The following is a 12,500-nucleotide window of genomic DNA, read 5'->3' as shown; positions in this document are numbered from 1 at the left end:
GAGGTGCTGTGCTGTGTTGAGGTGCTGTGTTGTGCTGTGTTGTGTTGAGGTGGTGTGCTGTGTTGAGGTGGTGTGCTGTGCTGTGTTGAGGTGGTGTGCTGTGTTGAGGTGCTGTGGTGTGCTGTGTTGTGTTGAGGTGCTGTGGTGTGCTGTGTTGAGGTGCTGTGCTGTGTTGAGGTGCTGTGGTGTGCTATGTTGTGTTGAGGTGCTGTGCTGTGCTGTGTTGTGTTGAGGTGCTGTGGTGTGCTGTGTTGAGGTGCTGTGCTGTGTTGAGTTGTTGTGGTGTGCTATGTTGTGTTGAGGTGCTGTGCTGTGCTGTGCTGTGTTGAGGTGCTGTGCTGTGCTCTCCCTCTCTCTCTCCCCTCACTCTTCCCCCCTCTCTCTCCCTCCCTCTCTCTCTCCCTCACTCTCTAGCTCTCTCTCTCTCTCCTCTCACTCTTCCCCCTCCCTCTCTCTCTCTCCCTCTCTCTCTCGCTCTCTCTCTATCTCCCTCTCTCTCTCCCCTCACTCTTCCCCCTCCCTCTCTCTCTCCCTATCTCTCTCTCTCCCTCCCTCTCTCTCTCTCTCTCTCCCTATTTCTCCCCCTCTCTCTCTCTTTGCTGACGTGCTTGCTGTTCGCCGTGCAGGGAGTGAGGGGCAGGTACATCCACTACTGCGGTACCCGGCTGCCCCAGACCTTTGACTCCGTGGGTCAGACAGTGCAGGTCAACTACAACCTCAACACCGCCGCCACCGGCAGGGGATTCAGGCTCTCCTATGCTGTGGCAGGTAAGGTTTGGGGCAGGTAAGGTTTGGGCATTGGGCAGATGATGTTTGGACAACGGCCAGGTAAGGTTTGGAAAGGTAAGGTTTACATAGGCAGGTAAGGTTTGGAGAGGTAAGGGTAAGGTTTAGGCAGGTGAGATTTTGATAGGTAAGGTTTGGACAGGTAAGGGTAAGATTTGGGCAGGTGAGGTTTGGACATTGGCCTGGTAAGGTTTGGAAAGGTAAGGTTTACATAGGCAGGTAAGGTTTGGATATTGGGCAGGTAAGGATTGGACATTGGACAGGTAAGGTTTGGACATTGGACAGGTAAGGATTGGACATTGGACAGGTAAAGTTTGGACATTGGACAGGTAAGGATTGGACATTGGACAGGTAAGGACATTGGACAGGTAAGGATTGGACATTGGACAGGTAAGGATTGGACATTGGACAGGTAAAGTTTGGACATTGGACAGGTAAGGATTGGACATTGGACAGGTAAAGTTTGGACACTGGACAGGTAAGGATTGGACATTGGACAGGTAAGGTTTGGACATTGGACAGGTAAGGATTGGACATTGGACAGGTAAGGATTGGACATTGGACAGGTAAGGACATTGGACAGGTAAGGATTGGACATTGGACAGGTAAAGTTTGGACACTGGACAGGTAAAGTTTAGACGTTGGACAGGTAAGGATTGGACATTGGACAGGTAAAGTTTGGACACTGGACAGGTAAGGATTGGACATTGGACAGGTAAGGTTTGGACATTGGACAGGTAAGGTTTGGACATTGGACAGGTAAGGATTGGACATTGGACAGGTAAGGTTTGGACATTGGACAGGTAAGGATTGGACATTGGACAGGTAAGATTTGGACATTGGACAGGTAAAGTTTGGACACTGGACAGGTAAGGATTGGACATTGGACAGGTAAGGTTTGGACATTGGACAGGTAAGGATTGGACATTGGACAGGTAAGGTTTGGACATTGGACAGGTAAGGATTGGACATTGGACAGGTAAGGTTTGGACATTGGACAGGTAAAGTTTGGACACTGGACAGGTAAGGATTGGACATTGGACAGGTAAGGTTTGGACATTGGACAGGTAAGGTTTAGACTGATGACAGGTGAGGATTGGACATTGGACAGGTAAGGTTTGGACATTGGACAGGTAAGGTTTGGACATTGGACAGGTAAGGTTTAGACTGATGACAGGTAAGGATTGGACATTGGCCGTTAAGGGTAAGTTGGGGCAGGTCAGGCTTGCGCAAGTAAGGACTGGGCAGGCATGGCTTTGGCAGGTGAGATTCGATGTGCAAAATATGTTGTATATTGCCGGTAATGCTCAGAGTACTGATGCTGAGCAACACAGACACACACACACACATGCACATGCACACGCATACACACACACACACACACACACACACACACACACACACACACACACACACACACACACACACTCACACTCACGCACACACTCACACTCACACTCACACACACACACACACACACACACACACACACACACACACACAAACTTAAAGCTTTGCTGCCATCTCCCTGCAGACTGCAACAAACAGTACTCTGGTACCAGCGGCCGTATCACCAGCCCCGGGTACCCGGGTGTGTACCCGAGAAACGTGCTGTGCACCTCCACTGTCACTGCCCCACCCGGGTACACGCTGTCTTTCTACTTCACCCGCTTCTACATTGAGCGACACAGCAGATGTGCCTATGACTACTTGGCGGTGAGGGCACTGTCTGTCTCTGTCCGTCTTGTCTTGTCTCTTTGTTTGTCTGTCTGTCTAGTCCTTTTATTTGTTTGTCTGGTTTGTTTGTCTGTCTGTCTTGTCTCTTTGTTTGTCTGTCTGTCTAGTCCTTTTATTTGTTTGTCTGGTTTGTTTGTCTTGTCTGTTTTGTTTGTCTGTCTGTCTGTCTGTTTTGTTTGTTTGTCTGTCTGTCTTGTCTGTTTTGTTTGTCTGTCTGTCTGTTTTGTTTGTTTGTCTGTCTGTCTTGTCTGTTTTGTTTGTTTGTCTGTCTGTCTTGTCTGTTTTGTTTGTCTGTCTGTCTGTTTTGTTTGTTTGTCTGTCTGTCTTGTCTGTTTTGTTTGTCTGTCTGTCTGTTTTGTTTGTTTGTCTGTCTGTCTTGTCTGTTTTGTTTGTCTGTCTGTCTGTCTTGTCTGTTTTGTTTGTTTGTTTGTCTGTCTGTCTTGTCTGTTTTGTTTGTCTGTCTGTCTGTCTTGTCTGTTTTGTTTGTTTGTTTGTCTGTCTGTCTTGTCTGTTTTGTTTGTTTGTTTGTCTGTCTGTCTGTCTGTCTTGTCTGTTTTGTTTGTCTGTCTGTCTTGTCTGTTTTGTTTGTTTGTCTGTCTGTCTTGTCTGTTTTGTTTGTTTGTCTGACTGTCTGTCTTGTCTGTTTTGTTTGTTTGTCTGTCTGTCTTGTCTGTTTTGTTTGTTTGTCTGTCTGTCTTGTCTGTTTTGTTTGTTTGTCTGTCTGTCTTGTCTGTTTTGTTTGTTTGTCTGTCTGTCTTGTCTGTTTTGTTTGTTTGTCTGTCTGTCTTGTCTGTTTTGTTTGTTTGTCTGTCTGTCTTGTCTGTTTTGTTTGTTTGTCTGTCTGTCTTGTCTGTTTTGTTTGTCTGACTGTCTGTCTGTCTTGTCTGTTTGTTGTTGTCTGTCTGTCTGTCTTGTCTGTTTGTTTGCTGTCTGTCTGTCTGTTTTGTTGTCTGATGTCTGTCTAGCTTGTCTGTTTGTTGTCTGACTGTCTGTCTGCTTGTCTGTTTTGTTGTTGTCTGTCTGTCTTGTCTGTTTCTTTGTCTGACTGTGTCTGTCTTGTCTGTTTGTTTGTTTGTCTGTCTCTTGTCTGTTTTGTTTGTTGATGTCTCTGTCTGTCTGTTTGATTTGTCTGTCTGTTTCGTCTGACTTGTCTGTGTGTCTGTTTTCTTGTCTGCTGTCTTCTGTCTGTCTGTTTGTTTGTCTGATGTCTGTCTGTCTTGTCTGTTTGATGTTGTCTGTCTGTTTCGTCTGTGTGTCTGTCTTGTCTGTTGTGTGTGTGTGTTGTGTGTGTGCTGCTGTGCGTATGTCCATGTCTGACTGTCTGTCTGTCTTGTCTGTTTGTCTGTCTTGTCTGTGTGTGCGTGTGTCTGTCTGTCTGTCTGTCTATGTCTGTCTATCTGTCTGCCTTGTCTGTGTGTCTGTCTGTCTGTCTGCCTTGTCTGTGTGTCTGTCTGTCTATGTCTGTCTATCTGTCTGCCTTGTCTGTGTGTCTGTCTGTCTACGTCTGTCTATCTGTCTGACTGTCTTGTCTGTCTGTCTGTCTGTCTATGTATTTATCAGTCGGCTTCCATGCTGAATTTGATGCACTGGTGACTCAAACACAGGAGTGCATTGCTGGCCTAAAGGACTGGATGACTCTCAACAAGCTGCAACTAAATGATAAGACTGAATTTATAATAACCTGTCCAAAGAAGTTTCGTCAACATCCTTCCTTTCCTGACTCTGTTCTGATCAATAGCACACCTGTTTCACTTTCTCCTTCTGTTCGCAGTCTTGGTGTAATCCTAGACCAGTCTTTTTCCTTCCAACAGCACATTTCGAATATCTGTAAAGTTGCCTCTTTGGAACTGCGTAGAATCAGCTCTACCCGCCACTATCTCTCAAACGATGCAACCAAGACACTTGTATGCTCTCTGGTTCTCTCAAGATTGGATTATTGCAACTCTCTTTTGGCCAGCCTTCCCAAATATCTGTTAGACAGACTCCAACGAATTCAGAATAATGCTGCCAGACTCATTTGCAGAGCTTCTAAATTTGACCATGTTTCTCCTCTCCTTCAGTCTCTCCACTGGTTGCCTGTTTCTGATCGAATAGACTATAAGCTATCCACTCTGACCTTTTCTGCAGTCAACGGATCTGGCCCCAAGTATCTTTCTGAATTCCATATCTATACCCCGTCTCGCCAGCTCCGTTCTTCCTCTGATACTCGACTTCTCAGGATACCTCACGTCAGAAGTAAGACCTATGGACACAGATCGTTTTCTTTTCAATCGCCAAAGACGTGGAACAAGCGCCGTGATAACCTCCGTCATTCTGATTCCCTCACATCTTTTAAATCTCGTCTCAAAACTTACCTTTTTCCCTCAGCAGTAAGTTCAATTTTGGCAGGTCCACTTCCTTTGCGTTAGCTGTGCTTGACTATGTGTGTATATATATGTATGTGTACATAACTACACGCATGTATATGAATGTGTATTGTGTGTGCGTGTGTTTATGTAAGTTTTTTTTTATCTTCAGTTTAACGTCTATTCACTATAAGTGTTTTTAGACGGAAAGGAGTAAAGAAGTGGATAAAGGAAAGGGAATGCATGTGAATATTAGTGTCAAAAAATATTCATGTTATGTATCAGAGGAAAAGTATATTATAAGAAAAAGGTCTAAAGAGATTGTGGTGTGTATTGAATGAGGTGTCATGGGAAGGAGAATATGTATATGCATATCAACAAGTATTAACCTATAACAATGTAAATATAAATAACATAATTAATTATAACACATCAAAGGAGGATACCAACTGGACTGGAGTTTAAAATTTCCGAAAACATTCTAAGCAATGAATAATCATTCAAAATCTTTTCAGTGGCTAATGAAATATTGGAAGAAAAGTCTTTAGGAATTAAGTGTCTTATGCTCGGACAATGAATGAGTAGATGACTTACAGTTATTTGCTTACCGCATATACATTTTATATTTTTAGAAAATTTTGTACGAAAGGCATTTAAACGAATTCTATACATTAGACTTGTAATTTGTCTTGAATGTGCTGCTGGTGTCAAATTTAGAAAATGTTTGGGATTAGCTGCATTATGTAAGTTTGTGCCTGCCTATGTGTGCGTATGTGTTAGGGTAGCTGTTAGATACACATGTATGTTAAAATGTATGTATGCAGTGTGTGTGTGTGTGTGTGTGTGTGTGTGTGTGTGTGTGTGTGTGTAGTCACATTTTGGTGTGTGTATGCAACATAGATGTAATGTGTTATGTTAACAAAAGTGTTTTTGTAAAGCACCTAGAGCAGATTTCTGGATAGTGTGCTATATAAGTATCCATTATTATTATTATTCTATGTCTGTCTATCTGTCTGCCTTGTCTGTGTGTGTGTCTGTTTGTCTGTCTTTCTGCCTCACCTGGCTGCTTGCTTCACCTGTGTGAGTTTGATGTTTGTTGTTCTTGTGTTTATTGATGTTATGATTATATCTAGTAGTGGTAGTAGTAGTAGTAGTGGTATCGTTCTTGTTAGTCTTGTCTATCTGTCTGTCTGTCTGTCTTGCTTGTCTGTTTGTCTGTCTCTTTGTCTGTCTGTCTGTTTGTCTGACTGTCTGTCTGTCTGTCTGTTTCACCTGGCTGCTTGCTTTACCTGCGGGAATTTGATGTTTGTTGTTGTTATGTTTGTTAATGCTATTGTTGTTATGATTATATCTACTTCTGGTAGTAGCAGTAGAAGTCGTCGTCGCCATAGCAGTAGTAGACGTAGTAGTATCGTTCTTAGTGGAAGTATTAGTAGTCATAGTAGTAGTAGTAGTAGTAGTAGTAGAAGAAGTAGAATAAATATTGTTATCATTATTTTCATTGTTGTTGTTTTTGTTGTTGTTGTTATCAGCAATGTTATTGTTTTATTATCGTTGTTTTTGGTGGTGGTGGTGGTGGTGTTTGTGGTGGTGGTGGTTATCATTATTGTAGATGTTGTTGTTGCTGTGTTGTCATCATCATAATCACTATTATTGTTAGTTTATTATCAGTGTTGTTGTTGTAATTATAATGATGATTATCATTATCGCTATTATTATGATGATGGTTGTATGGTCGTGGTTCGGTGCATTCTCACCCTGAACGTGTACCGTGTCACCTGTCAGATACGTAACGGCAGCAGCAGTAACGCCACAGAGCTGGTCAGACTGTGCGGTCCGGATATTCCTGATTCCGTCTTCGTGTCGTCCAACACTGCCTCCCTCGTCTTCAAGACTGACAGCTCCGCTCAGCACCTGGGCTATGACATCACCTACCTGGCCACCAGTACAGGTGTGTGTGTGTGTCTTTGATTGAGGGCTCTTGTCTGCTTGTTGTCTTGATTGACTGAATTGCGTTGCATTGTATCGTAATGCTATTTCATTGTGTTGTTAGTGTATAACATTGATTGTGTTTATCCCCCAGAAAGCTCCGTAGCGGACTTGTGACCCAGTGTTCACCAGTGATCAGGGTTCGAGGCCCCGTTTCGGCATAGTGTTGTGTCCTTGGGAAAGGCACTTTACTCCGAATTTCCTGACATCCACCCAGGTGTGAATGGGTACCTGAGTTCCAGCTGGGGAAATTGAAAACGACGGAAGGAGAGAACTGGCCCCCGCCTTCCTGTGCCGGGCCCCGGACGCTGCCCCGATGTCTGTGACAGGCTGTGGGACCTCACCCTGTAACTTTGGATGATGACTGATATGGATAGTCATACAGTGCCCATCCTTGATGACTGATATGGATAGTCATACAGTGCCCATCCTTGATGACTGATATGGATAGTCATACAGTGCCCATCCTTGATGACTGATATGGATAGTCATACAGTGCCCATCCTTGATGACTGATATGGATAGTCATACAGTGCCCATCCTTGATGACTGATATGGATAGTCATACAGTGCCCATCCTTGATGACTGATATGGATAGTCATACAGTGCCCATCCTTGATGACTGATATGGATAGTCATACAGTGCCCATCCTTGATGACTGATATGGATAGTCATACAGCGCCCATCCTTGATGACTGATATGGATAGTCATACAGTGCCCATCCTTGATGACTGATATGGATAGATACGGCGCCCATCCTTGATGACTGATATGGATAGTCATACAGTGCCCATCCTTGATGACTGATATGGATAGTCATACAGTGCCCATCCTTGATGACTGATATGGATAGTCATACAGTGCCCATCCTTGATGACTGATATGGATAGTCATATAGCGCCCGTCCTTGATGACTGATATGGATAGATACGGCGCCCATCCTTGATGACTGATATGGATAGTCATACAGTGCCCATCCTTGATGACTGATATGGATAGTCATACAGTGCCCATCCTTGATGACTGATATGGATAGTCATACAGCGCCCATCCTCGGTCGGAGACCAAGCTCTAAGCTTTACTAACACGGGGTCATTTTCACAACAGGCTGCCTACCTGGGTAGAGCCGACTGACAGCTGCCATTGGGCGCTCATCTTTCGTTTCCTGTGTCATTCAGTCAGATTTCAGGCTCAGTCGCACACTCACTCAGACATGTAACATTTTATGTGTATGACCGTTTTGTTTATTTACCCCGCCATGTATACAACCATACTACGTTTACGGGAGGGGGCGTGCATGCTGGATAAGTTCTTGTTTTCATAACCCACCGAACGCAGACATGGAGTACAAAATCTTTAAAGTGCGTATTTGATCTTGTGTGTGCATATGCACATGAAGGGGGTTCAGGCACTAGTAGGTCTGCACATATGTTGACATGGGAGATCGGAAAAATCTCCACCTTTTACCCACCAGGCGCCGTCACCGAAATTCGAACGTGGGCCCTCAGATTGAAAGTCCAACGCTTTAACCACTCGGCTATTGCGCCTGACATGTTGCAGGCCTGGGGTGCGGGGGAGACGTGCAGGCGGGCATCAACGGCAGTGTGACGAGCCCCAACTTCCCGGGCAACTATTCCGAGCAGGGGGCGTGCACTTGGCGCATCACCGTGCCGGTCCAGCGCAGGCTCCGCCTCAACTTCACCTACCTGGCAGTGCCCGGGCAGGCTGACTGCGTCAACAACTACGTGGAGGTCTTCAACGGACCCAGCGTCCTCGCTCCCACCTTCGGGCAGTTCTGCGCGGTAAGTTGTCTGTGCTTCTGTGATGGTCCTTTTTGGTTCAGGTGAAGTTCCGTTTAGGTTCAGGTAAAGTTCCGTTTAGGTTCAGGTAAAGTTCCGTTTAGGTTCAGTTAAAGTTCCGTTTAGGTTCAGTTAAAGTTCCGTTTAGGTTCAGGTAAAGTTCCGTTTAGGTTCAGTTAAAGTTCCGTTTAGGTTCAGGTAAAGTTGTCAGTGCTTCTGTCATGGTCTGTTTAGGTTCAGTTAAAGTTCCGTTTAGGTTCAGGTAAAGTTCCGTTTAGGTTCAGTTAAAGTTCCGTTTAGGTTCAGTTAAAGTTCCGTTTAGGTTCAGGTAAAGTTGTCAGTACTTCTGTCATGGTCTGTTTAGGTTCAGGAAAAGTTCCGTTTAGGTTCAGGTAAAGTTCCGTTTAGGTTCATCAGGTAAAGTTCCGTTTAGGTTCAGGTAAAGTTCCGTTTAGGTTCAGGAAAAGTTGTCTGTGCTTCTGTCATGGTCTGTTTAGGTTCAGGTAAAGTTCCGTTTAGGTTCAGGTAAAGTTCCGTTTAGGTTCAGGAAAAGTTGTCTGTGCTTCTGTCATGGTCTGTTTAGGTTCAGGTAAATTTCCGTTTAGGTTCAGGTAAAGTTGTCTGTGTTTCTGTCATGGTCTGTTTAGGTTCAGGTAAATTTCCGTTTAGGTTCAGGTAAAGTTGTCTGTGTTTCTGTCATGGTCTGTTTAGGTTCAGGTAAAGTTCCGTTTAGGTTCAGGAAAAGTTGTCTGTGCTTCTGTCATGGTCTGTTTAGGTTCAGGTAAAGTTCCGTTTAGGTTCAGGTAAAGTTGTCTGTGCTTCTGTCATGGTCTGTTTAGGTTCAGGTAAAGTTCCGTTTAGGTTCAGGTAAAGTTGTCTGTGTTTCTGTCATGGTCTGTTTAGGTTCAGGTAAAGTTCCGTTTAGGTTCAGGTAAAGTTCCGTTTAGGTTCAGGTAAAGTTCCGTTTAGGTTCAGGTAAAGTTCCGTTTAGGTTCAGGTAAAGTTGTCTGTGCTTCTGTCATGGTCTGTTTAGGTTCAGGTAAAGTTCCGTTTAGGTTCAGGTAAAGTTCCGTTTAGGTTCAGGTAAAGTTGTCTGTGCTTCTGTCATGGTCTGTTTAGGTTCAGGTAAAGTTCCGTTTAGGTTCAGGTAAAGTTCCGTTTAGGTTCAGGTAAAGTTGTCTGTGCTTCTGTCATGGTCTGTTTAGGTTCAGGTAAAGTTCCGTTGTTCAGGTAAAGTTCCGTTTAGGTTCAGGTAAAGTTGTCGGTGCTTCTATGATGATCTGTCTGGGCTAGAATTTGATTATGGTGGAGAGAGTCTTGCCCAAGCTACATCCCCACTCTTTCGGCCAAGAGGTTTTAGGACAGCCGGCGTTGGGATGGTCCCCAAAGGCCAACAAGGACTGTGGCTCTTCGAGCCAGAGCAATCATGGTCCTTCAGAAAAGACTAAGCTATAAATGAATTCCCATCGCAGTGTAGAAACCACTGATCATCCAGTTCTCACTTTGCTGTTGACCCAACTTGAAGATTATGTCAGTGATGGGGTGATGAAGATGCTGCTGCGGGTGTCCATTTAGGTTTGGTACTGTTGGACAAGGTTGTACTCTCACAGGCCCATCACACATTGACCTCAGCTTACAGTTTGGCCAGCAGCAAAGTGAGAGCTGTATGATCAGTTGTTTCTCCATTTCAATGGGAAGTCATCTGCAGTTTAGTCAGTTATGACTCAGACTAGGAGGCAAGATTGCACTGGCTCTTAGTGCTGCAGCCTTGGGGGCTAGTTGTCTTTTGGGAACCATCCCAACGCCGATTGTCCTAAAAACGTCTTGGCCGAGAGTGGGGATCTAGCATGGGCAAGACACTCTCAATTATAATCAAATTCTAGCCCAGATGGTTGGGACAGCAGTTGCCTCCTCTGCTGTTGTGATGGTCTGTGTCAGACATGACTGACTATCATACTTTCTCATGACACACATCCCGGCGTCAGCACGGCTGAGACTGAGACACAGACACCTGCAGTGCTGGTCAGGATGTTTTAGCATCCGTCAAGTGGATGACCATCCACCGTAAGGTCCCAGTCTTCCCATTTGAGCTCATAGCACTCAGCTCTTCCACCCCTGATGGGGATTGAACCCGCGTCCTCCCAGTCGTCAGACAGCGACACTAACCACTGTGCCACAGCGGCTGGTTCGGTCTTGTTTTTGGCGAACAGGTTTTTATGGAGTTGTGGTGTCGTATGGTTCATGTCAGTGTCAGTCTGATTCTCCTGTTATTTTCTGGTCATGTCCTTGTTGTATGTATTGTCTTCCCATGGTGATGACATACTTGGATTTAGTTGTTGGATGTTTTTGTTTGTGCGTATTGATGTGCAATGATCTGTTGTCTTAACTGAAGTGTTTCTGGATGTGATTACTGAAGTGTTTTTGATTTGATGTGATGGTTTGCATGGTGATTACTGAAGTGTTTTCTGATTGGATGTGATGGTTTCCATGGTGATTACTGAAGTGTTTTCTGATTGGATGTGATGGTTTCCATGGTGATTACTGAAGTGTTTTCTGATTGGATGTGATGGTTTCCATGGTGATTACTGAAGTGTTTTCTGTTTGGGTGTGATGGGACAGAGCGTGCCGGCCCCCCTGAGAGCATCCAGCAACACGGCTACCGTGCGTCTGACGTCATCAGGATCCAGTCCTGCCCCAAGCTTCAGGCTTATCTACTATAGCTGAGACCCTTCTTCATCGTCTGCTATAGCTGAGAGTCCCCTCTTCATCATCTACTAAAGCTGGGAGAATTCCTTTAATATCGTCTACAATAGTTGAGGAAGCTCATGCAATATCTGTTCAGTTGAGATGATGCAACTTCCCTCCTCTCTGCGTCTTTGTTATCAGATGATTTACTGTCTCCTGTTCATTTCATCATCGTTTGTGTTGTCTTGTTGTTTTGGTGAAGACACTTATATCGAGTTGTGTCGTGTTCTGCCCTACCTAAGTGTCGCTCACATTCTTCTGGAAAAGAATCTTGTATGTCATTACTGATTTTTTTTGCATTTTCCGAAGATGATTTATCAATATTCGTTAAAATATACTGTCATCTTGTCAGTTGAAATTATGATCTGTTGATATCAAAACCAGCTGTTTTTTAGGCTGTGGTTGAATTTCGTACATTCCATTCCAGTATGATTATTATCATTCACCCCAAAGCGAATTGTTTCTGCACATTTATCATTATCAGGTTCTTGAGGACTTGTTCGTTAGTCTTTCTTTTCATTTGGTGGTTGGTGTGTTGTTGGTGTAATGAGTCTCTGATTTACTTTGAAAAAACACACGAAAACTTTGCCTCGTGTCAGCAATATAACATTGACACTGTACTTATTTAATTATCTGTTTATGGGCGATAGAAAAATTTTGACAGCATGTCAGTCTGTGTATATCTGCAGAGAAAATGACATGATCATGATTATGTTGTTGCACTCACTTACACACACCAATACGCTTAGATTGTCGATTCGTCCATGCACAAAAATCGAGGTCTTTGCTTATAATTTCACCAGAAATACATGATAATGTATTTTTTTAATGATGATAATAATGATAGTAAATGTATTTATATAGGACCGAAACTTGTACGGTAAAAAATCGAAGCGACTTCACACCAGACATTCACACTCATGTATGTTTAATGGATGAAGAATGATGATTTGTTTTGTCAGGATTTCTGTTCAAGGTGGTATCAGCAGGACGTAGAACCGAAATGGTTAGGATTGAGCTCTTTGAGGTTGATAATCCACACCTTTGAATCAGTCCCCAAACAGCTGTCTCTCTCTGTCTCTGTCTCTTTCTGTCT

General features: G+C 44.0%; 1 protein-coding gene across 2 annotated transcripts in view; it reads left to right on the top strand.

The window, feature by feature from the left end:
* The window catches only part of LOC143276567 (cubilin-like), a 168,401-nt gene that overhangs the window by 155,742 nt on the left and 159 nt on the right, over positions 1–12,500 (top strand). For both annotated transcript variants that reach the window (XM_076581155.1, XM_076581156.1), the window contains exons 65-69: positions 627–768; positions 2,321–2,502; positions 6,654–6,819; positions 8,421–8,662; positions 11,279–12,500. The exon at positions 11,279–12,500 is cut by the window's right edge and continues 159 nt beyond it. In XM_076581155.1, the coding sequence (XP_076437270.1) occupies positions 627–768; positions 2,321–2,502; positions 6,654–6,819; positions 8,421–8,662; positions 11,279–11,383 (837 nt within the window). In that variant the 3' untranslated portion in view covers positions 11,384–12,500. The remainder of the gene's footprint in view (positions 1–626; positions 769–2,320; positions 2,503–6,653; positions 6,820–8,420; positions 8,663–11,278) is intronic.

Source organism: Babylonia areolata, chromosome 32 (assembly GCF_041734735.1).
Source record: "Babylonia areolata isolate BAREFJ2019XMU chromosome 32, ASM4173473v1, whole genome shotgun sequence".
Taxonomy (NCBI): domain Eukaryota; kingdom Metazoa; phylum Mollusca; class Gastropoda; order Neogastropoda; family Buccinidae; genus Babylonia; species Babylonia areolata.
This window is presented reverse-complemented; position numbering and strand designations above follow the sequence as displayed.